Source organism: Panulirus ornatus, chromosome 68 (genome assembly GCF_036320965.1).
Source record: "Panulirus ornatus isolate Po-2019 chromosome 68, ASM3632096v1, whole genome shotgun sequence".
NCBI lineage: Eukaryota > Metazoa > Arthropoda > Malacostraca > Decapoda > Palinuridae > Panulirus > Panulirus ornatus.
The window spans coordinates 18044978-18070891 of NC_092291.1; the positions used below are offsets into that span (position 1 = coordinate 18044978).

Here is a 25914-nt window from a genome sequence, read left to right on the forward strand (position 1 = left end):
TGAAGACTGTATGTGGTGTGAGGTGGTTTGATTGAGTAAGTAATGAAAGGGTAAGAGAGATGTGTGGTAACAAAAAGTTTGTGGTTGAGAGAGCAGAAGAGGGTGTATTGAAATGCTTTGGACACATGAGAGAATGGAGAGGATGTATGAGTCAGAGGTGGAAGGAAGAAGGAGAAGCGGGAGACTAGATTGGAGGTGGAAGGATGGAGTATATATATGTATATGTATATGTATTTATATGTGCATGTGTGTGGGTGTTTATGTATATACATGTGTATGTGGGTGGGTTGGGTCATTCCTCATCTCTTTCCATGTGCTACCTTGCTGACATAGGAGACAGCAGTTAAGTATGATAAAAGAAATATAGATGATAAGATTATATTAGTGCATATGATTTTCCATTTGTGTTTCAAAACATTTTAGGTATATGCATGGAATGAAGCATGGAATGAATCACAGATATCAAGAATCCAGGCTGTAGAAATGAGCTATTGGAGAGGAGCATTCGATATGACTAGATGGAATGAAGAAAGAAATGAGGAGGTGTATTAGAGATGCTAGATGGAATGAAGAAAGAAATGAGGAGGTGTATTAGAGATGTGCTATGGAAAGTAATGCAAAGGGAATGAATTGTACAGTGGTAGAGTGTGTGAAATGTAATACTTTGAGGTGGTTTGGGCAAGTGGAAAGAATGCAAGACTGAGTTTAAAAGGAGATGTGTATGATGATACAATTAAAGGGCTTGGTGTGAAAGGGAGACTACCTGTGACATAGGGAAATATATTGGAAGAGTACTGGAGGGAGAGAAATGGTGGAAAAATGCATAGGATGGTGTATGTGAGGGAGGCATGTAAGGACAGGGATAAGTGGAGGCTCTTTTGCTGTAGCGAACTCCCTTGCTGGGAGTTTCCAGAGGGAATGGGCATCAGAGACATAGATAGATAAATGGATAGAAGATTGTGTGCCTTCTAGATTACATATTCATCCATGCTACATCCATCCCACTTCCCAGGACATAGATATGCTTTTTATTTAGCTGATATGCTCATGAGGATGTTCTTTCATGATACACAGGTTATTTTAGTAATAAAAATTTTTCAAAACCAAGTTGCCTAATATTCTGTCCATTCAGGGTAAGAATTAATTTATATTGAAAAGAATATGGACTTCAAAACTTCCAAAATACTGCTCACAAATTTGGGAGGGCTCCTCGTCCACCTTCCAATTGATTAGAATGGAGTCAGAAGCCTTCAATCTCATTAATTCTCCTGGCAGTTCCTTTCTTCAACCTTCCCTTTCTGTATGCTGTGATCTTGCTGCTGTCTTTCTGTACTGCTGCAATTATTTTGGACATCTTTCTTGTGAGCTGTTTGATCCCTAAGGTTTGGACCCATAGCATGTGGTTGGCTGCTGCTTCCCACACTTTCTGTTCAAAAACTGGCCACTTGAGGATTGGCTCTTATGATACCTCTTTCCTCCCTCAAACAGCTAAGTTGTGAAATATTCTTCCTTTTGTCTTTCTCTCATCATATAACTGTTCTTCCTTTAAGAATCAGGTCTACAAACACCTGGAGAATCCTGATTAATTTATACTTTCTTTTCTTGGACTTTTTCTTTCTTCTGAGATAACCTTGACTGGGACATGTTTTTCCCATAGCACATCTGTCACTGTAAGAAAAAGATGTTGCTAGGTGAAAACTTCCAGTTATAAAAGAAAGTGCATACTTTTAGAGTTAAGGATAAGCATCCTTATGAGATCATTATTTTTTTTTGATGCACAGATTTTCTTGATCGAGCTTCCTCATATGTAGTTCAGTCACAGTCATAGATATGGACTTCAGAACCTCCATGTGCTGTATGGAAAACGTTTCTCACTCAGCATTTGAAAGTTGGCCCAGAAGTGCTGTGGCCATGCATATAACTGATGTCAGTGGTGTTGTTATGAGTTAGGAAACTAGAAGTCCATAATGTTTTTCATCGGAATTTTTATGGAGACTATATTTTGTTTGATACAGATGAGTTGTTGGTCACTCCATTTGGCTCGGTCTGTGATGTATTGAGAATTTGTTTTTGTTGGTTATATCAAGTATAGAAATTGAATCATTGAGGAAATTGTACTGAGATGAGATGCAGTTCGATTGAGAGAGAGGATGAAGAAATTTGAAGGAAGTGTTTAATGATGTGCTTGGTAACTGCAGAGACAGAATGTTACTATCCCTATTGTAAATGTTTATGCTTTTCTTTTCTTTGCACATGAGATCTAAAGAGTTGGTTTTATCTGACTAAGTGAGATAATGGCTGGACTGCGGTGGTTGGTAGGTGTTAGTCTAGGATGTAACCTCTGTACCTGATTGTTCTGTTGTTTATCTGAATAAACAGTAGTACCCCCAACTGCAAAATTTAGATTTACCTTACAACAACAGAATAAATTTTCTTCTAAAGCAACATTCAGGAGTATACCCCTGTATGTAAAACAACTGCAAATCTACATGCACACTGCCATCTGTCAAACCTGGATTTTTTTTTAAGCTTCATGTGATTGACCTCATAAATACAGTGTTTTGAATCTATGCCTTTCAAGAAAAGTGTTTAATAGTATATGAATTTAGTATTTTGTTGTGATTACCATGATATACATGAAGAATTAGCTGTAAAGATAAAAATCATGTAAAAAACATGGACTCATTTTTCATTAAAGAATTGCCACCATTGCAGAACTAGATATAAAATCATCGTATAAAGACATTTCTCTATATTTTGTAATGATTTTGGCCTTCTATTGACTTAGTTTTGCCTATTTTTATGCCATTTACAGAATTTTTTTTTTATTTTCTTCACTTTTTGCTGAATCATTATTTTTCATTATCCATTATGGCTTTCGTAGAGTATCATTGTCACTTATAGAAAATACTGCTTCTTTCAACATTGAAAAAGTATTACAAAAGGGGCAAATATATACTTTTATTTTTGGTGGATAATTGACATTTTGTGAATCAGCAAGAAAATTAATTGTGCAGTGAAAGGGTTAAGGCCATCAGTGTTATGCAACATCTAACAACTAAGAAATCTCTAACACCTTCAGATGTTTAGGATAATTCAAAGACTATTTGGTCTCATGAGAGTATATGTGGTCTTAGACCACTAACTGATAAGGGCCACATGCATAGTGATATGCTTATTGCCCTTGATAAGTCACTTAAGAGTGATGGGGCCTATAAAGTGGCACCTCAGACCTGAATCCTGATATGAATTTTGAAGTTTACCACTTTCAGAAGGGATTGGTATTTTGTTTTTGGAGTTTGGTTACCAAACTGTGATTTATTCTGCAACCATTATTGATGAATGAATCTGGCATTTATCTTTGCAGATATCCTGTTTTCATGAAGATATACTCATTTATAGTCCTTTATTGTCAGTGCTTATGCTATTATTATTGATAAATGAATCTAGCAAATAAATGTTCAACTACACATTGTTTTTGCACAAATATACTGTAAGTGATTCATAGACTTTTTATTGTTAGCATTAGTGAATATCATAAACACTTAAGAAGATTATGGGACATGTTGAATACATTAGTAATTGATGATTTACTGCAGTAGAGCACATGCTTCTCCAGGAAGGGTGAATACAGTACCAGACAGATGGCTCCAAGCAATAAGTCGCAGCAGTTCATGGTAACGCATAGCACAGTTGATTACACTGCATTTGCTCGCCACATTTATGCTTAAGCAGACGATATTTGTTTTTACTATGTATTTCAGCTTATTAATGCTCGTCTATCTTTTTTCTTTTTCTTTTATTACGGACTTGACTATAGTCCTTATAGTATTTTCTGGCAGTTATCAGTATTTTGCTTGGAATGTAACACGGTAGAAAGATAAAATTTGGGTTATATATTACAAAGAAGTAAAATTTAGACAATCTAATAACAGTATTCAATGAAAAAACATTTTACAAAATGAAGTACTATGCAGATTCAGTTATGTAGCTGTGTGTAGTTTATTTACTTAAGAGTGGTTTTCTCATCTCACACCTTAGCACTTAGTCAGCCTTAGGTAGTGTACGTGTAAATATTTATAAGACATATATAGAGAGGAAGAGACTGTGTATATGTAATTACGTATTTGTATAGTACAGGGAGGGACTTTTACACTCACTGGACCCCATTTCATAAACAGTCTGTATCATACTATGTTGTCTGCATTATCAAGTCTTCAGTCATTTTATTCCATTTTATCCACCACTTATATTGTTAAAGTACTTCCTCACATATACCACATTTCTTGCATAATTTCTTGCTATTTCCTTTGGTTGTTCTGTTTCTACATCCCTTGAAGAACTGTTCCATGTCTGCTAAAGTTATATATGAGTTTGTAATTATTACCTATTACCTGTGTTTGCTATATGGGGAGGAAATTTTACACTTGTAGGGGCCCATTCTCTGGAACATTCTCTATCAACATCTTAAATTTTTGTATGCATTAACCATGTCTTCAGTCATTCTTTTTCATTCATTAACTATTCTTATGCTAGAAAAGTACTTCTTTAAATGTTTTTTAACAAGTTTCTTGCTTAATTTCATGTTATCCCCTCTGGTTGCTCCATCCCTACATCTCTTGCAGAACTGTTCACCATCTGTGTCATTGATATGTTTCTTAAAGGTTGAGATCAGGTCACCCCTCACTCCTATAATGAGATGGTCTTTCCCAAAGGGTGTGTCCAGTGCCCTCTTGCTACAAAGTTGACCAAAAGGATCACAGGATTTTCTTGGAGACAGAGTTTAGAAGAATTAAAGTACATGCCAAGATCTTTAGTGTGCATTTTTAGAGCCACATGAAGGGTAATATGAATATTCTACATTTTCTTGAAAATATAGTTCAGTGCCTTTATGCAGATGGATAGCAGGGCAGCCATGGGAAAGACCATTGTATAGAAATGGAGAGGAGAACCACTTGCAAGGCAAAAAAAATCTTTTTGCTGTGTCATCCATGTCACAATTTCTCATTGATTTTCAAATTATCATGTTGTGGCAGTTAGTTCTGCTGAAAGTGCATTAACACTGAGTTGTAGATACAGTCGTTGGTGCAGATGCTGTTTCCTGTGGGGCGGGTTAGTGACAGGAATGGATGAAGGCAAGCAAGTATGAATATGTATATGTGTATATATGTATATGTCTGTGTATGTGTATGTATGCATATGTATATGTGCGTATATGGGTGTTGATGTATATATATAGAGAGAGGGAGAGAGACTGAGTGTGAACGAATGTGGCCTTTGTTGTCTTTCCTAGCGCTACCTCACGCATGCGCGGGGGAGGGGGGTGCCATTTCATGTGTGGCGGGGTGGCGACGGGAATGAATAAAGGCAGTAAGTATGAATTATGTACATGTGTATATATGTATATGTCTGTGTATGTATATATATGTATACATTAAAATGTATAGTTATGTATATGTGCATGTGTGAATGTGTATGTATATACATATGTATGTGGGTGGGTTGGGCCATTCTTTCGTCTTTTTCCTTGCGCTACCTTGCTAACGCTGGAGACAGCGACAAAGTATAATAAGAGGATATATGTGTCAGAGGTGGAGGGAACGAGGAGAAGTGGAAGACCAAACTGGAGGTGGAAAGATGGAGTGAAAAAGATTTTGAGTGATTGGGGCCTGAACATGCAGGAGGGTGAAAGGCGTGCAAGGAATAGAGTGAATTAGAACGATGTGGTATACCGGGGTCGATGTGCTGTCAGTGGATTGAACCAGGGCATATGAGGCGTCTAGGGTAAACCATGGAAAGTTCTATGGGGCCTGGATGTGGAAAGGGAGCTGTGGTTTCGGTGCATTATACGTGACAGTTAGAGACTGAGTGTGAACGAATGGGGCCTTTGTTGTCTTTTCCTAGCACTACCTCGCACACATGCGGGGAGAGGGGGGGTTGTCATTTCATGTGTGGTGGGGTGGCGACGGGAATGAATAAGGGGAGACAGTATGAATTATGTACATGTGTATATATGTATATGTCTGTGTATATATATATATATGTATACGTTGAGATGTATAGGTATGTATATGTGCGTGTGTGGACATGTATGTACATACATGTGTACGTAGGTGGGTTGGGCCATTCTTTCGTCTGTTTCCATGTGTTACCTCACTAACGCAGGAGACAGCGACAAAGCAAAATAGAAGTTTTGAAGTGGTTTGGGCACATGGAGAGAATGAGTGAGGAAAGATTGACCAGGGGGATATGTGTGTTGGAGGTGGAGGGAACGAGGAGAAGAGGGAGACCAAATTGGGGGTGGAAGGATGGAGTGAAAGAGATTTTGTGTGATCGGGGCCTGAACATGCAGGAGGGTGAAAGGAGGGCAAGGAATAGAGTGAATTGGAGCGATGTGGTATACCGGGGTTGACATGCTGTCAGTGGATTGAATCAGGGCATGTGAAGCGTCTGGGGTAAACCATGGAAATCTATGTAGGTATGTATATTTGCGTGTGTGGACGTATGTATATACATGTGTATGGGGGTGGGTTGGGCCATTTCTTTCGTCTGTTTCCTTGCGCTACCTCGCAAACGCGGGAGACAGTGACAAAGGAAAAAAAAAAAAAATATATATATATATATATATATATATATATATATATATATATATATATATATATATATATATATACACCCGTGCGCGCACATATACATATACATATCAACATATATACATACACAGACATATACATATATACACATGTATATATTAATGCTTGCGTTCGATCCATTCTTGGTGCCATCACGCCCCACAGGAAACAGCATCGCTACCCCTAGCTTCAGTGAGGCAGCACCAGAAAAACAAACATAACAGGCCACATTCGTTCACACTCGGTCTCTAGCATGTGTAATGCACCAAGACTACAGCTCCCTATCCACATCCAGACCCCACAGACCTTTCCATGGTTTACCCCAAATGTTTCACTTTCCCTGGTTCAGTCCACTGACAGCACATCCATACCACTATACCTAATTGTTTCATTTCACTCTATTCCTTGCATGCCTGTCACCTTCCTGTATGTTCAGGCCCTGATTGCTCAAAATCTTCTTTACTAGATCCTTCCACCTCCAGTTTGGTCTCCTGCCTCCCCTTGTTCCCTTCACCTCTCACACATATAGTCCCTTTGTCAACCTTTTCTCACTCATTCTCTCCATGTGTCCTAACCATTTCAACACACCCCCCTCTGCTCCCTCAACCACACCCTTTTTGTTACCACACATCTCTCTTACCCTTTCATTACTTACTCGAGCAAAACACCTCACACCATATATTGTCCTCAAACATTTCATTTCAAAAACATCCACCCTCTTCCACACAACTCACATGCCTCACAACCACTTGATATTGTTGGGACTACTATTCCTTTAAACATTCCCATTTTTGCTCTCTGAGATAACGTTTTCTCTTTCCACACATTCTTCATCGCTCTCAGAACCTTCACCCCCTCCCCCACCCTGTGACTCACTTCTGCTTCCATGGTTCCATTCGCTGCTAAGTCCACTGCCAGATATCTAAAACACTTTATTTCCTCCAAATTTTCTCTGTTCAAACTTACATTCCAACTGACTTGTCCCACAACCCTGCTGAACCTGTTAACCTTGCTCTTATTCACATTTATTAGTTCTTTTCCCTCTAAGGTTACCACCCTCTTTGTTGTAGAACTGCGTAAAAGACTGTCATAGCCTAGTTAAAATGTCAGGAGTAGAACTGAAATACAATCTTTCAAACATAGCAGAGAAACAAGCTCCTTTTCAATTAACTTTTAGAGCTTACATTATGAGACGTGGTGTACATGTGCAATAGAATTCCTGAGTAATCCTGCTTATATGGTCAGATTTGTTGGCTATATGATTGTGGATATTACTTTTTTTTTCTTTCTGTCCTATCAAGTTCTTAAGAATTCAGAATTAGTGTACATCTTAAGGATGATATATTATTTAGTTGTGAGTGATCGATGTAACATCTGTAGACATATTGATATAATGGTATACATACTTTCATTATCTTACCTTTGCTCTAACTTCTTTTATCATATCCAACAGTAACTCCAATGTTGATGGGCAAGAATCAGATGAAGAGAGTGTTGTGGATGTCAATGTCAAGAAGCTTCCTGAGATAGACAGCTCAGCAGTGAAAAAGAAGACGTATGTTTACCTTATTTTTTTAAAATCACACAGACATGCAGATAGACAGACACTGAGAGACTTCTCACCAGAGAAGAGCTCCAAGTAGTGATCCCTGTTCCTGTTTTGTTGGAGTAATAGTTAGTGGTAAAGAGCTGGAATTTAGGATTGTATAAGGGAAAGGGCACCCTATATTGTTAGGGTTGTGGAAACAAAGCTTACCAGGGAGTTAAGATCTCACCTGTCATGCCCAGAGGAGTACATGATTGCATGGGAAGACAGAGAAGGCAAAGGAGGCAAAGGATTAGCCATTTTCATAAAGATAGCTGTAAGTTTCAAGAAGTCAAAGATGTCCCATTCAGACAATACAGGATGGGAAGAGTAACTTTAGGGAAAGAGTAGTTTTGTTATTATATAATCCTCCAAATAATTGCAGTTATCCAAAGCAAATATTCATTGAAAACTGGGAAGGAATGTACATAAAGCAGTGAAACACTCACTTCTTAGAGATGGTAAAGTACTTACTGTTAATGAGGAATTTCACTGTGGAACTTTGAAGTTTTATGGTGAAAGGGAGTCAAAAGTTTTCCCTCAGGGAGCACATTAGGATGAGAGGGACTGGTACACCAACATATCAACAAATAAGCAGATAAACCACTTGAAGTACTGTTCAGGATGTCACTAGAGAGAAGCAAAGTGACAAGGGAATGGAAAATGGCAAACATCATATCTTTATATTTGAAAGATCAGGAACTGGCACTGAACTACAGATTGGTCTTGCTCAGTGTGTGTGTGTAAGGTTCTTGGAAAGATAATTAGAAAGCTTGTGGATGGCTTTCTGCAGAGGAAAGACAGCATGGTTTTAGGAAAAGGAGGTCATTTGTAACAAGCCTTTCAGAGTTCTATGAGAGAGTGAGCTCATTCCAAGGTAAAAGAGATGGCCGGGTGGACTGTTTGTATCTGGACTGCCAGAAAACATTGGGCACTGTACTGCAAGAGAGGCTGCTTAAGAAGCTGGATCACCAGGCAGGAGTAAGGGGGAAATTCCTTCAATGGATGGATGGTTATCTCAGTGGGTAGGAACAGAAGCCACATGATAGAAGAGCCTTCTCCAAATGGGTTGATGTGACTGGTGGAGTGCCACAGGATTAGGTTCTGGTACCATCACTCTCCTTGATCTATGGAAATGACTTGCTTGAAGGCATTGGCTCCTACCAGAATATGTTTACAGATGATGCAAAAGTCATGGGGTATCTAAAAAGTGAGGAGGATTGCATCCGCTTACAGAGAATCCTAAACAGATTCCAATTTGAGTCTGAAACAAATTCAATTTGATCAAATGTAGAATAATGAGGATGGGACAGAGTGAAAAAGGCCTCAATATGATCATTACTTAACAGGCAATAAGCTTCAGGATTCTGTTCATGAGGACTTGTGGATCAATATCATCCCTAACATGTCACCAGAGCCCAATGATAAGAGAGTAATTAAAAAGACAAACTGTTTTATGGCAAATATCAGAATAACCTTTGAGTATATAAATAAGTAAGTACTTAGCAAGTTATTCATATCATGCTGAGCCAAAACTAGAATATGCTTCTTAGGTTTGGTCACTGCACCTAAAGAAGCACAAAGACAAAGAGCTGATAGAGAAGAGCAATAAAGATGATACCAGAATTAAGAGAGTTAAAATATAGGGAATGGATGGAAGCTTTAGATTTGCTCACCTTGGAAGAGAGAAGAGTGAGGGGTGACGTTATCACAAATTTTAGGCTTTAATCTAGATCAGTACGTGGACTGTGAACAGTTCTCTAAGAGATTTAAGAATAGAGCAACCAGGGGTCATATTATGAAATTAAGTAAAAATATTGTTAAAAAGTAAGGTCACGAAATTTCTTTATAGCTAAGAGTGGTGGGTGAATGAATTAGAGTGACAGAGGACTTGACTAATGCAGGCAGACAGATGGACCTCTTACCAGAGAGGAGTTCCAAGCAGTGATCACTTTTCAAGTAGAATGACATAGTGTTGCCAACGTCCGTGAATTAGTACATTTTCTTTCTGATTTTTTCTCCTTTCAAGGAGACCCACTTTGTGAGAGTAAGTGGATAACAATGTGAAACGAATAGATGGACAGACCTTTCAGTGGAGAGGAGCTCCAGGAAGTGATTCCTGTTTAAATCGAATGAAGAAGTGTTGTCACCATCAGGGAATCATATTTTCTTTCTTTTATTTTTACTCCTTATAAGGAGATTGAGTGGATAACATTGTCAAGTGAACAGCAAAGTTTTGTTATTGCATGAAAGTGATGTCTAACTTACCAAAGGGGAGTAGAATTACAATGTAGCCAAAAAAGCAACAATTTGTCACTTAAAGATATAAATTCTCCCCATGTTTCTAGGATATTTTTCACTTATAAGCTTCAGTACTGTTGATAATATTACTTTGGGGATATTTGAAGGCCTTTTGTTCTGTTTAATCCAAGAAAGGAACTAATGTCTGATCCTCTTTTGCATTTGGTGCAGTCACAGAGTTACAAAAGTTGATGTTTTATGTTGTAATAAGACTTCATAATATGCTCTGCCAGAATCCACTGTGTCTTAGTGATCACTGCCTCAGCTAGATAAAATTCAATAGAGGATAGCATTAATGATTTCATAGGATTTTTGCTAGAATAAGCCATAGGAGATAAGTTCCTGTTGGAGGTGGCCATGAAAGATGAGTCCCTGCTGGAAGAGGGCAAGGAAGATGAATTCCTGTTGGAGGCAATGAAAGATGGGTCTCAGCAGAGATCATGGAAGATGAATTTCTGTTGTCAGAGGCATTGGAAGTATCCTGTAGGGGGAAGCCTTAGAAGATGTGTTGCTGCTGGAAAGGCCATAGGAGAGGAGTTCTTGCTGGAGGAAGCCATGGCAGATCAGTTCTCGCTGGAGCAGGGCGTGGGAGTCGAAATACCACAGAGCACTGTCAGAAAGTTAGAAAGTCAGGAGTCATATGTTGTGCTATTACTAACATGAATGAGCTTCAAGGGCCTCTGGAATCTGGAGTCACATGCAAAGAGACAATTCAGGCATAGCACATGTTTTGTCTGAGCCAGGAACAGCTTGACTAACTGACTGAATTCATTATTTATGTTTGTCCAATTAAGGCCAAATGAAGGTGGTTCCAGTAGATAACAATGTCCTATTAGTCTTTATCATTGGCTTGATACCAGAGGAAATGGGCCTTCTGTTCTTAAGGTTGAAATTGGTTGTCTCTGACCTGAGTTTTATATCTAGGTCATTCTGAAGTTAGTGTGAGGGTTGTCAGTTGCATCATGAACCAATGCCCACATGAGAATGATATATGCATTTGACTTTAACGCTGAGAGATTTCATTACTGAGATGCTGCATACTTCTGATGTTCTTCCAAATTGCTAGTTCACTTTACTGTCACCCTGTACCATCCAACACTCAGTCTGTCTTGGTATCTCTACACATGGTTCACTATTTCCAATTTTCTTTATCACATCACTTTTTTCCCACATTTTTTATAACCTCACTTACACTTGCTTCCACCAAGAAATTATCAGATTTTCTACCCAGTTCCATTTGCAGGGTTTTCTCATCTGGCAACCTCTCCTTTGCATGCTTGTCAGGTAGCACATAATCCAGTGAAGCTTGTTGGCATTATCAGTAAATTAGAATATATAGTAATGACCAGTTCACAGAATGTGCCAATATAATTACTGTGTATTTTATTCCTTACCATAGATATTTTGTTTTATCACAGTTACCAACTTAAAAAATTCTTGGGACGAAAGATGGAGTCAGCTGTGAACAAAGCACGCTCCTTGGCACACGAAGTCTCTCACAGACACAGGGAAGAAAAGGATGTTTTTGAAGATGATGCACCAGCTCATGACACCATGCATTATGTGAAGGTGAGAAGATTAAAACCTTATTGTAGTGATGAATATACGTAACATTAGATAGTAATGTATTGCAGGCTTGTTCTTTTATTAGAGCATCATTGCACGAGTGAAGCAAAAGTAAAATTTTATTTCTCTTGTTTTACATATGGGATTTTTTTTTATTAATTCACATTATTTTATTACATTCGCATTGTGCCTTTGATAAGCAGTTTTTCACAAAAACTCAACTTTTCCTGGTTTTATATCCATTGCTGTTCATGATTTATGAGCCTTGCGCATCACTAGCTTACATCCTAATGCCAGGTAGTTTGTATGCTAATACGCCCTCATGCCAGTTTGTTTGTGTGCAAATCAGTGAATGTAAGCTAGTCTGCATGTGCATCAGTTTTCTTTTTGTGAGTGTGGGGACACTTGTTTTCATGTATTTGGAAAGGTCCATCTCCCAGATATAGCTTCTACCCCTGTGACTTCACTGTCATATGTGGCCAGAGGGTAGATGATTTATAATTGGCCACAATCATCCTATGCTCTATTAAGAGTAGGATTTCTCTTTAGGTGTATGATTATTGCTAGGGTGCAAGAAAGTGTCCGAAACATGGTTTTCAATTTTTAGACACAGTTAAGTCCCTCAGGTGAGGATTTGTGGTCCTAGCGTCCACTTCGTCTCTTCGTCTGCAAACACTCACCCTATAGAAAACAGTTGCCATAACTGTCTTCTCTTTTCAGTTGTCTAGGATCAGGGTTTGCCATGGAAGGTATGATACTGTTTAAGAGTTTAACACTTCAGAGTTTATTACATTTCTGCACCATCTTTTCAACGAATTTCAGGTATATATGGCAGTGCTTACTGTGCTGTTAATTCCAATATTGCCAGATATGTCATGTGTAATCCTTGTGGAACAGTCTGATGATTTAATCTTTGTCAGCAGCTGATTAGATTTTTTTCACCTGAAATGATTGGCTGCTTTTAAGTATATTATTCCTCAGTATCTTAATCCATTTCATAGGCTTGTGCTGTGTGGCTTGCTTACTGTCATATTCAAGATAATTATTCATCCTAAGGATAGGGGAGAAAGAATACTTCCCATGCATTCCCTCATGTCGTAGAAGGCAATTAAAGGGGGACAGGAGCGGGCAGTAAAGGGAAAGAGTGTTTTGGGAAAGTCTTGGGAGTAAAGTCAAGGGTTGGTGAGAGGACAAGAGCTAAGGAAGGAGTACCACTACTCCTGAAGCAGGAGTTGTGGGAGTATAAGATAGAGTATAAGAAAGTGAATTATAGATTGATGTGGGTAGAACTGAAAGTTGATGAAGAGAGATGGGTGATTATTGGTACCTATGCCCCTGGTCATGAGAAGAAAGAAATGAGAGGCAAATGTTTTGGGAGCAACTGAGTGAGTGTGTCAGTAGCTTTGATGCACGAGATCAGGTTTTAGTGATGGGTGATTTAAATGCGAAAGTGAGTAATGTGGCAGTTGAGGATATAATTGGTGTACATGGGGTGTCCAGTGTTGTAAATGGAAATGGTGAAGAGCTTGTGGATTTTTGTGTGCTGAAAAGAGTGTGGTGTAAAAAGAGAGATATACATAAGTATACGTATGTCAATAGGAGAGATGGTAGAAGGACATTATTGGATTACATGTTAATGTGCTGATAGAGGCAACTGGAGGGATGTCTGATCACTGTCTTGTTGAGGCGAAGGTGAAGATTTGTAGAAGTAGTTGAAAAAGAAGAGAGAATATTGGGGAGAAGAGAGTGGTGAGAGTAAGTGAGCTTGGAAAGGAGACTTGTGTGAGGAAGTACCAGGAGAGATTAAGTGTAGAATGGCAAAAGGATGAGAGCAAATGATGTGAGGGGAGTGGGTGAGGAATGGAAAGTATTTAGGAAAGCAGTGATGGCTTGTGCAAAAGATGCATGTGGCATGAGAAAGGTGGGAGATGGGCAGATTAGAAAGGGCAGTGAGTAGTGGGATGAAGAAGTAAGATTGTTAGTGAAAGAGAAAAGAAAGGCATTTGGATGATACTTACAGGGAAGTAGTGCAAATGACTGGGAGATGTATAAAAGAAAGCGGTTGGTGGTCAAGAGAAAGGTGCAAGGGTTAAAAAAAGAGGGCAAATGAGAGATGGAGTGAGAGAGTATCATTAAATTTGAGGGAGAATAAAAAGATATTTTGGGAGGTACATTTGTATGTAGCATTTATGGATCTGGAGAAGGCATATGATGGGGTTGATAGAGATGTTTTGTGGAAGGCTTTAAGAGTATGTGGTGTGGGAGGTAAGTTGCTAGAAGCATTGAAAAGGTTTTACCAAGGATGTTTAGGTGGTAATGGATGCCAAAAGCCCCAAGCTTGTAAATTGATTCCTAAATATGTGACATTTTCACCTAGGCAACAAAATCTTATTCTAATGGAGCTGTTTTGAGGGCCTTTCTGTGCAGGCAATGAAATCTTTTTGTAATGGAGCTGTTTGGTTTGTTACCATTTGTCAATCTATGTATAAGTATCTCTTGTTAATCTAGCATCTTAGGGACCTTTGTCATGCTTGTTAATCAATTTTTCCATTATAGCAAGATTTTGTATAATCAATTGAAGAGCAAAATATCACTGTTGAGTATTAACTAAAGACAGAGCAAATGTAGGGTAACATTAAAGTGTACCATTTCTAGAAAATTATATGAAAATTATATTTAGGTGTATTTCATCTATTATTAGACATTAAACCTGGGCTGTGTCCCATACTGCTGGGTAATATAAATACTTTGGAGTTCTCTCTGGAAGAAAAAGTATAATCATGCTTCCTTTGGGCTGTGATGGTCAAGCAGCCAGCATGCTTTGTGGTTACAACATCAAACAAGAAAAACTTTCTTTTTCTCTCATTCTTATCCATTATGATAACTTGGCAATTAAAACAGTTGGTTAGCAAGCTATTAGAACTGAGTTGAGTGTATGAAAGAGAGTTACTTAGGGCCGCTAATTATGTGATCAGCTTCTTACCATTTCATGGTGACCAACAGTCATGTGGTCGAATGTCATAATGACCAACGTCTCCCACCTGTGACTCATTCTCTTGTTCATCAGTTCAACACAATATGTGTTCAGTTAGCTGAAGCACATGTTCATATATACCTATTCATCCAAATAAGTATTCACTCCCTCATAAAAGAAATGATTCATACTTTTCTAAGACAGTGGTGTGCTCACTCTTGTCAGCCAACACTCAACTAGTTGCCAGGTGCAAGAACATATAATGTTATTAATGGATACAGAAATACAGGTAATTCTGATCTCAACATGAAGAGGGAAGAGCTGAATGACCTTTACCCCACTCATTTCTCAAGGAAGGGAGCCATCAGTGTTAGGAATGATAAAAACATGATAGCGGGTTGATTTTGGTGTTCTACAAATAGTATGAGAACACTTTCATTTGCCCTAGATGATAAAGAATACGTTTTTTAAATTGATGTTAAATGAAGCTGTTTCATTCTCCTTTATCATGTTCTCAGCACAAACTAATGAGTATTTGTTTTGATTTTACAGATTAAGACTGCCCACAGCCATAAAGGACCACTTGAATTTGATAATCTCATGTATGTCCAGGAAATTGCAGGTATGAACCGTAAAGGATATTTTTTGCTAAGATGCTTTCAGCTTTCTATTGAGTGTGAATGTATTGGTGGGAAAAGTATAGAAAGAGATATGTTGCAGTTCAAGCGATAGATTAGCTAAAGCAAGGGCAACCGTAGCCGCAGTAATTTCAGTATGAAACCCATTATTGAGATGTAAAGTATGAAACATAATGGCTGTTTTTCATACACAGGACTCATATAACCACCTTTTAGGTTTCATTAACAAATAATACTTCTTTGCCTACTCCTTGAAGCTTTGGAACTCTGCCCTTTCATGTCTTTCCCAATAACTATGACCTGGCTGATTTTAGATGACTGGTTTTTCACTCCTCCCAGAATTTGTAAATACTTTACCTTGTCTCTGCTTTTTTCCTTTCATAATCCTCTCTGTATATTAGTGAAGTCCTGGCCTCAATTGGACTTTTGTCTGTGACTGGAGCCTCCAACAGAAAAGATAAAAGTACTTTGCATATAAATGTCATGAATGATTGATAAAAAGAGGCATGGGGACATGTCTTCCATGGATCTATTATACTTAGATACAATATTCCCTGGACTTTACTGTATGTTTCTTGACATTTTATTAACATTTTTGTATGCAAATTATGTTAAGAAATTTTCCATAGGTATGTAACCCCCATTGCCTTATTGAATCTTGTGATAAAGTTTGATTCACTGTCCAGTAATCCCATTAAGTTAAGGTTTCCAGAAGTGCATTTCCAGGCGTACAGTTTATGTGTATTTTTCATCTTTACCATCTGTCTGTCTTTACTCTTGTGTAAAACTATTATTGTTATGAATGCCCACAAAAAATTTGTACTTTTAAGACATTGAAAAAATGTCAAAATACTCTTTAGCTAAGAATGTAGAGGAAATGCTCTTGTAAACAGCATATAGTCTCATCATCTGTCTAAATCAGACAGAAGACACATAGTAAACGTTTTCCTGTATAGAAAGACTCTTCCTGTGTGCAGTACAAGTTGAACAAATCTTTTTATTTTGCAATTATGGGCCTCAAGTTATGAAGTGTACATAAGAGTAACTCTTGCTTATGAAGCTGAATGTTATTGGTTCTCCAAAACATATCATTTACTTTCTTTTGAGATTCGTCAGCAAAATAAGTCTGACATGAATTCTTTAAAGATTCCAGTAACCTAATATATATGGCAATTGTTCCTTAATGGGAGTGATGTGTAGTTGGACTTTACTGTAGGCTGTATACATCTGCCATTCTTTTTAGTCAAGGACATAACCATCAGGCTTTTTTGAGTGTAGAGAATTTTATTTTGTACTTCAACAGTGGTAGCTTGAAGGGCATTTCCACTTACTGCTTAGTCACTGAATGATATATTGCTAGTGAATCTGACTTTTGTGGAAAAAATAGTGTTTACCTGGTATTCAGACTTGAATTAATGTAATGAATATAATGAATTGACGAGTTTCAGTTTTTTAGGGGCTGTGATCAGTTGAGCCGTGAAAGATTGGTGTTGTGGAGTACTAACATATTTAGCTAGCTAGTAGTTGGTAGGCAGCCACTAGCCAGGGATGTACACCACTGGTACTACCTGCCTGGGAATCAGGAGTGATAGTGATAGCTGCATAGTGAGCCATTACTTCAGTGGTTGTCAAGTTGGACTCCTCTGTCTCAGGTGGTTGTCTTTTCCTTTTGTTACACCCACACATGGACTGCTAGCATTTTGTCCACAAACTTACAATCTTGCCACACATTTAACTTGACAACACTTTAACTCACACAACTCATTTTTGTAACTAGATTTTCCTGTAGTGAGTGCTATGTGTTATCCCTCCCTTTTGGCAAAATGGTAGGAGCAATAGATAGAACTGGTAGGTAGGAACATTAGACAGGAACGTTGGATAGAAGTAGTAGGTAAAAACATTCAAGTGTAAGGATTAGGTTGAAGTAGCTTGTTGGAATATTAGGTGGAAGTTATTGGTAGAACATCAGGTAGGAGCTTCTGGAAATACTTTGCTAGAGTTGCCCTCTATTAGTGGCCTGTTAAAGGGCTAAGAAGCAGCACTGCGATTCAGTTGTGGACACTCTTTTGCCTAGGCTTTACCCTTGAGGGAGTTCCCGAAGGGAACAGATCTCAGAGATATTGATAGGTAGAATACTGATTTCTTATTAGGTTGTAGCACCCCCAGTGTCAGGGTTGCTTTGGTTAGTTTGCGTATTTTCAGAAATACAGTGACAAAGCAAAATAAATAATAAATAAAAATAAATGAAAGATACTCTCTGTGTTATTTCCACATGATAGTACAGTTATCATTTTGATGATACATTTTGCAGGTTTAAATGATTCATGTTAAGCATGTCTCTGAACTAGTTGACATAATACTTTTTTAAGTCAGATTTATAAATTTGTGCTGATGTACTATTTTTGATAACATTCCTTCTTCTTATGATATATTCAGGGGAACATACGGGACCAATCTGGTGTATGAAGTTCAGTGGTTGTGGTCGGTTATTGGCCACAGCTGGACAGGACCATGTACTACGAGTTTGGGTTCTCAAGCAGGCATTCAACTACTTCCTCGATATACGTACAAAGTGTAATGCAGATATCAAGGTGAGAAATCTTTTTACAGTCTGTTTAATTAATGGTGCATATCAGTTTTGACAGTTATGTCTTTAATATCACAATTTTTATCTGTATGGTTTAGCCGTATTAAACCTCTTAGAGACATATCATTCATTCTAGCCTTGTTCTGTTCATCCATCTTTTATGGTAGAGATCTTTTTGTGTTATATTGAAATATAGACTGACAGGATCAATATAAAATTTTCACCTGACCCTTCTTTGATCTTTTGATAACTGACACTCATTATAACTCCTTTATATTGAAATCTACCACTGGAATTTTTTTTTTATAACATATGACTGGAATGGCAGTAAATTTTGGCTTGTTTATTTACCTCTTGTTGATTCTTCTCATTTAATCACTGGTGTATAAAAAATGAAATTTCTTTTAGGTTTCTCCAACGCCATCTCAAGAATCACTCGTGTCTCAGCACTCAGGACAGTCAGGAGAAGACCCTGGTTCCCTTGATCCCAATGATGATGGTAGTGCACCCTTCATGCCCAAACCATTCTGTGTTTATACTGGTCACTCAGCTGACATGCTTGATATCTCTTGGTCTAAGGTTAGTTATGTACTCATTAACCATTCACATCAGATTACACCATTATAATTTATATATCCAATCAAGTATTTCCACTGTATTCCACCGAATAAATTTTTAACAGTAAAGATTCAGAGATCAGTTTGATTATTTTCAAGCCATGTTAATGAATAACATACTGAAACTATCATTCTTGAATTAATGAAGAAAATTATCAAAGATATTGGAAGAAGGGTAATAGTGTTTGGAAAAACAAGAAAATTAATGGGAACATCATTGAAAGGGGCAAATGAGGAAGCAGTAACAGACAGAGATTGAGGTGAAGAGGAGATGGAGTGAGCACTTGGAAGGATTGTTTAGTGTGTTTGACGATAGAGTAGCAGATGGATGATGTTTGGGTCAGGTAGATATGTGTAGTGAGAAAGTCATGGCAGATGGTTTAGTGAAAAGAAAAGAGGTAATGAAAGCCCTAGGTAAGGTGAAAGGTGGTAAGGCAACTGGAGTGGACAGATAGTCTTGCTTTTCACTGTATATGTGGATTATAATCCACATATACCGTGCCTTAGGATTTGCAGAATGCCTGTATAGTCCCATTTTATTAAGGCATATGGAACATAGGTGAGTGTACAAATTACAGAATGGATATGAATGAAAGAAGGAACTTTTCTTTATCTGTTCTTAGCACTACTTTGCTATTACTAATGGCAAGAAAATCTGAAAGAAAAAAGAAGAAAAGATTGTTGAATGTACTTGGTTAATTATATGGGAGTGATGACTGAGAGGTTGGTGCCATGCATAGAGCATCAGATTAGTGGGGGGAACAGTGTGGTGTCCAGAGTGGTAGAGGATTTATAGATCAGGCATGTGCTTTAAAGAATTTATGTGTGTTCACCATTTCCTGAATAAGTGAGGCAGCACTAAGAACAGTTGAAGAAATGGCATCATTTGCTCACATCCACTCTCTAGCTGGCATGTATAATGCACTGAAAGCAAAGCCCCCTATCTACAATCAGGCCAGGCAGACCTTAACATGGTTTCCCTTGACTGGTTCATATTCCATGGTTCATCCTATTGACAGCATGTCCTTTGTGGATTCGAAGAATGTGTGTAAGAATACTTCGAGAAATAGATAGATTTAAGTGTAGCATTAATGAAACTGGAAAAAGTATATGACAGGGTTGATAAAGATGTTTTTTGGAAGTTATTATAAATGTATGGTGTGAGTGGAAAGCTAATACAAGTTAAGTATCCCTTATCCGAAATGCCTGGGACCAGAAGTGTTTTGGATTTTGGAATATTTGCCTATACATAATGAGATATGTGGAAAACAGGATGGTATGGAAACAAATGGGTTAGAGTTGAGACATACCTCAACGTTTCGACTGTTCACCAGTTTTCCTCAGGATATACTGACTCCAGCATTCAGTGGGACTGTGCTCCCCAGCAGGTGATGGTCACCCGGTTGGGCACCTTGGCGTGTTGCTTTCTGATTGGATCGTTTGTCCTGCTGCCTCCACCTGTTCACAGTGATCTCCGCTGCCTGATGTGACCAGCAGATGAACCTAGACCTTGTGTTAATGTTGTTCTTAATCCCTCCCTTTGGGTAAGCTTCACACTATCACTTGCCCTGGCTTTGACTTTTTAATGATATTGTGAGAGCTTATCTAGAGGAAGAGATTAAGAACTACATTAACGCAAGTTCTGGGTTCATCTGTTTATTCACATCAGGTAGTGGAGGTTGCTGTGAATGGATGAAGGCAGCAGGACAAGTGATCCAGTCAGAGAGCAACATGCCAAGACGTCCGACCAGGTGACCATCACTTGCTGGGGAACACAGTCCCGCTGAATGCTGGAATCAGTATCTCCAGAGGAAGACCTATGAAAGGTTGTAACGTTAAGGTATGTTTCAGCTCTAACCAGTTTATTTCCATACCATCCTGTTTTCCACTTTTGTCGTAATGGATAATAGATAATGAGATATCTTGGGGATGGGACCCAAGTCTAAACACAAAATCCAATTATGTTTCACATACAATGAACCATCAGAAGGCTAAGGTGTCACAATGTCAGCGGCCCATGTGGATAATCTATGGTTGTTTAGCATCACCTTCATTCCTGACTCTGAATTTATATGCTACTGATAAGCAATCATTTTCTTACACTTATTCACACAGAGCAGAAAATAAGCAAAAAACACAGAGTAATGCATGTAGGTCTGGCGGTGATCATGGCTTATAACAAGCTGGTGCCAACAGAGTGTCAGAGCCCAGCATGGGTAAGTGAGGTCAGGTATGGAATTTTCCACTTGTAATGTCATGTTGCCACTCAAAAAGTTTTGGATTTTGGAGCATTTCGGATTTTATATTTTTGGATAATGGATGCTCAACCTGTTGTAGTTGTAAAGAGTTTTTATCAAGAGAGTAGGATGTGTGTGCAGGTAGGTAGAGAAGAGGGTGAGTGTTTGCAGGTGAAGGTGGGTCTGCAGCAGGGACATGTGATGTCACCATGGTTGGTTTAATCTGTTTATGGATGGCATTTATTGTGAAAGGGTTAAACATTTACCTCCAAGATCTTTTTTGTTACATTTTTTTGGTTTAACATGTGGTGGTCAGTAATTAGCTTTGAAAGTCAGCAGAGACAGAAAGTATAGCAAATTCAAATATGTAATATTTCTTGTAATTTTAATTTCTTTCATAATCGCATTCCAGAATTACTTCTTATTAACGTCATCCATGGACAAAACAGTGCGACTGTGGCACATAAGTCGAAAGGAGTGCCTGTGTATTTTTCAGCACATGGATTTTGTCACAGCTATTGCTTTTCACCCAAAGGTAAGAGTGAGGGTTATCAATGTTTTCTAAATGCAAAATTTAATTTATTCTGAAATGTATTTTAACCAGGTAAAAGATGGGCAGGTTAGAAAGAGTACTCAGTGTTAGGTTAAAGAAATGAATTTCTCCATAAAAAAGAAAAGAGAGGCATATGGGCATGCAAGTCATTGGGAGAGACATAAGAGAAAGCACCAAGATATCAGGGGTTGAAAAAGTGGACAAATGAGAGTTGGAATGGGCAAGTGTCATTAAACTTAGGGAGAATATGATGCTTTTGAAGGAGGTAACTAGTGTGCATGAAACAAGAGAACAGATGGGAACATTGGTGAAGGGACAAAATTAGCAAGTAGTAACAAGTAGTGATGAAATGAGGAGGTGATAGAGTGAGTAGTTTGAAGGGTGGCTGATGTAGGGTGTTTGGGTTGGAGTGTTATGCAAAGTTAGAGTCATGTAGAATGGCTCATTGAAGGGAGAAGAGGTGGTGAAAGCATTGCATAAGATGAAATGTGGCAAGCCAGCTGGAATGGATGGCATTGTAGTTGAATTTTTTAAGAAAGGGGGTGACTGTGGGGTTGGTGTGTTAGTTAGGATATTCATTGTATGTATGGATCATGATGGGGTTCCTGAGGACTGACAGAATGCATTTTTAGTTCCATTGTATAAATTTAAGCCAAAGAGATAAAGGTGAATGCTTAAAACACAGAGATATAAGCTTGTTGAATGTACTTGGCAAATTGTAAGGGGAGTAGTGATTGAGGGGGTGAATACATATACAGGGCATCAGATTAGAGGGAGCAGTGTGCTTTCAGGAGTGGTGGAGAAGGTGTGTGGTTTAAAGAATGTATATGAGAAATACTAGAGAAATAGATGGATTTGTGTGTTGCATTTATGGATATGGAGAAAGCATATGTGTAAGGTCTAAAGGATATATGGTGTGGGAGGAAATCTTACTGAAGCAGTGAAAAGTTTTTATCAAGGGTGTAAGGGATTTGTATGAGTGGGAAGAAAGGAGAGTCAGTGGTTCCAGGTGAAGGTTGGTCTGCAGCAGTGATGTGTGATGTATCCATGGCTGTTTAATTTGTTTATGGATGTGGTGGTGATGGAGGTATATGTAAGAGTCTTGGAGAGAGGGGTGAGTTTGTAGTCTGTAGGGGATAAGGAGGCTTGGGAAGTGAATCAGTTTTTGTTTTAATGATGATGTAGAAATGGTGGTAGATTCATGTGAAAAACTGCAGAAGTTAGTGACTGAGTTTGAAAGAGGGTGTTGAAGGAGTAAGTTGAGAGTAAATGTGAATAAAAGCAAGATTATTAGGTTTAGCAGATTATTAGGTTTAGAAGGGTTGAGGATCAGGTTTGTTGGGGTTTGGGTTTGAATGGAGAAGAATTAGAGGAAATGAAGCAGTAGTGATTCATAGGGTAGTTGAAGGGACAAAGGTTCTGGGAGCACTGAAGACTGTATGGACAGAGAGGTTGTTGTCTGGGAGGGCAAAATTGGGTACGTTTGAAGGTATAGTAGTTCCAGCAGTGCTATATGGATGTGAAGTATGGGCTGTAGATGCGAATGTGTGGCTAAGGGTGGAAGTGTTGGAAATGAAATGTTTGAGAGCAGTATATGGTGTGAGGAGTTTTGATCAAGTAAGTAATAAATTAGAGAGTGGTTTGGTAATAAAAAGTATGTGGTTGAAAGTGCTGAAGAAGGTGTGCTGAAATGGCTTGGACATAAGGAATGAATGAGTGAGAAAAAGTTAACAAAGAGGACATGTTCATCAGAAGTGAAGAGAACAAGGATAATGAGTTAACTGTATAGGAGATGGATGGAGTGAAAAAGGTTTTATGTGATCTGGGCCTGACCATGCAGGAGGGTTAAAGGTGTGCATGGGATAGAGTGAAGTGGACAGTTATTCAATAACCAAATGTTTGGTAATTGATTTGTGTTTGTCAAATATATTTGATTGTACTGCATTGAGTGTCTGCTCCTGTCATACATTGTAGTAAATTTGTAATGTATTTTATGTTATTCTTTTTACATTTAGGATGACCGCTACTTCATATCTGGGGCACTTGATGGAAAACTCCGTCTGTGGAGTATCCCTGACAAGAGGGTGGTATTGTGGAATGAAGTGGGAGGACAGCCAAATCTTATAACTGCAGCTAATTTCTGTCAGGCAAGTTTGTTTAGAATTTTAATTATAAAGTTAGGGCATGTATATTCCTGCCTATAATAAGAAACCACTTATGTGGTATGTACAAATGGGGAGATCAAAAGAATGTTACTTATTAGTCATAGAATGTATGGCATATGTTCATTATGGCACAGTGAATGAAATAAGCATAACATTTAGTAATTTCAATGAAAGGCAATGAATGTTGTTTACCCTGGCAGGAAGGTGTGAGTGAAATGGAGCGATGTGATGCATACTTATTTCCTACCCTAGGAGTCTTTTCAAACTATATGAGGCTCCTGCAGTGCTCAGGAAGCCATCCTTAGGTCATAGTGATGTGTGTGCATCTATGTGCATAGTGCAGGGCAATTGAGTTGTAAGTGCTTGGTGTCTTTGTTGTGGTTGTTACAGCAATAGGCATGAAGGTTTTTGTGATATGTTGAAATGGTGTTTGTAATGTTGTATAGATGGGTGATGTCCAGAGTATAGAAAGTATCACTCGTGTTAGCCTGAGGGTTGTTGCCTCTGATAGGTGTATGCCTGGTAGGATGAAGTTTAAGATTGGGTTGTATGGTAGTTTTAGTGCTTGTCAAGTTTTCACAGTGTATGTGTTTTGTTAGAGTTATATTTGTTGGGGATGGGGGTTCTTTGAATAGAAATTCCTGAATTGTAATCCAGAGGTAAACATTTTATTTTTTTGTGAGGATTGGTGGTTTATTATGAAGGGTTTGGGTGAGAGGGGTCTAGTGCTGTTGTATTGAATTTAGTTACAAGCATGTTGAGGTGGAATTGTATTGGGAGGATCTTTGTTTCATTGTGTAGGTGTTCATGGTTGCGAGGGCCAATGATTGTTGTGAGTGCACTGTTTTGTATGGTTTGCAGCTTTGTTATATCTGTTTTTGAGAACGGAAGATCAGGCAGATGAGACATAGTTCAAAGTGGAACAGATGAATTGCTTGTAGAGGGTGGAAGGTAATTTCTTTACTGGTCCAAATCTAGTGCTAATTAGTGTCCTGGGAGCATTTCATTTGTGCGTTGCTTTTGCATTGATTTTTTTGGTGTGGGGAATGAATGTTGTGTATGTCATATGTAATGCCTAGAATGGTTGGTATTTTGTTCCTTGGGAGTGATTTTCCATACAAAGTGACTGGAGGGTGTGAGCTGGATTGGTGTCTGTCTGGGGTTGAATTAGCGGTTGACACTTCTGTGGGGATGCAGGCTTTCTGTTCTGGGTGAACCATTGTTCAACTTGTGTAATGTAGTGCTGCAAGTATGTTGTTGCTGTTATGGTGTCAGGCTGCTGTAATACGAGTGTGAGGTTGTCTGCGTATGAAAATATGGTGCATATTATAGAATGCCCACCCTTAATTCACCAATCCAGCTCTCACTTATGAAGCACTCTTGATCCATTCCAATAAAATCCCTTTTCTCAAAGAATACACAAACATATTCGTGAAATTCTACTCAAAAATCAGCAGTAAACCACCCTCATCCCTAAACAGGAAAGTTATGAAAATATCACACAAAATCCATCCAGAAACAACTTCCTTCCCCACCTTCACTCCCATTGATGCAAGCAGTTTACCTAAAACCTAAAAAACTCTCCTGCTAAGGGCCCTTGTGACATATGGAACTTAAACATGAAATGCTTTGGCCCATTTGCAGTCCAAGCACTTACAGCTATCATCAGGCATTCCTGGCTATACAACAAAATTTGTTAAGTTGGAAAACTTGTGAACATGATACCATTCCAAAAACCCTCCAGACCACCCAATTCCCTCTCCTCCTACAGCCTTATACTACTTCTGTCCTCAGTATCCATAATCAGTGAAAAACTCATTCACTACTGATCCATCCCACTCTTGCCCACACAGCATGGCTCCAGACCCAAACACTACTACCATGCTACATACCGACATCACACTTGGTCAATACTTGCCTTAACTTTGTTATTGGGAAGAGTAGCATCAACAGATTTCTTGCATATGCAGGCAGTGAACACAAGACTTCATTGTAATCCATGGCTACTGAGGAAAGAACTTTTATGCACGGAAATTGTAACACTATGAAGTCATTGAAA

The 25914-nt window shown here is 38.5% G+C and overlaps 1 protein-coding gene across 5 annotated transcripts in view; it reads left to right on the forward strand.

The window, feature by feature from the left end:
- The window catches only part of LOC139747405 (WD repeat-containing protein 44), an 88594-nt gene that overhangs the window by 49809 nt on the left and 12871 nt on the right, over window positions 1-25914 (forward strand). For 3 of the 5 annotated variants that reach the window (XM_071659731.1, XM_071659732.1, XM_071659735.1), the window contains 8 exons: window positions 3600-3677; window positions 8086-8187; window positions 11937-12087; window positions 15611-15680; window positions 18133-18287; window positions 18692-18862; window positions 21550-21672; window positions 23706-23837. In XM_071659731.1, coding sequence (XP_071515832.1) covers window positions 3600-3677; window positions 8086-8187; window positions 11937-12087; window positions 15611-15680; window positions 18133-18287; window positions 18692-18862; window positions 21550-21672; window positions 23706-23837 — 982 coding nt within the window. The remainder of the gene's footprint in view (window positions 1-3599; window positions 3678-8085; window positions 8188-11936; window positions 12088-15610; window positions 15681-18132; window positions 18288-18691; window positions 18863-21549; window positions 21673-23705; window positions 23838-25914) is intronic. The other 2 variants (XM_071659733.1, XM_071659734.1) reach the window with 1 other exon arrangement.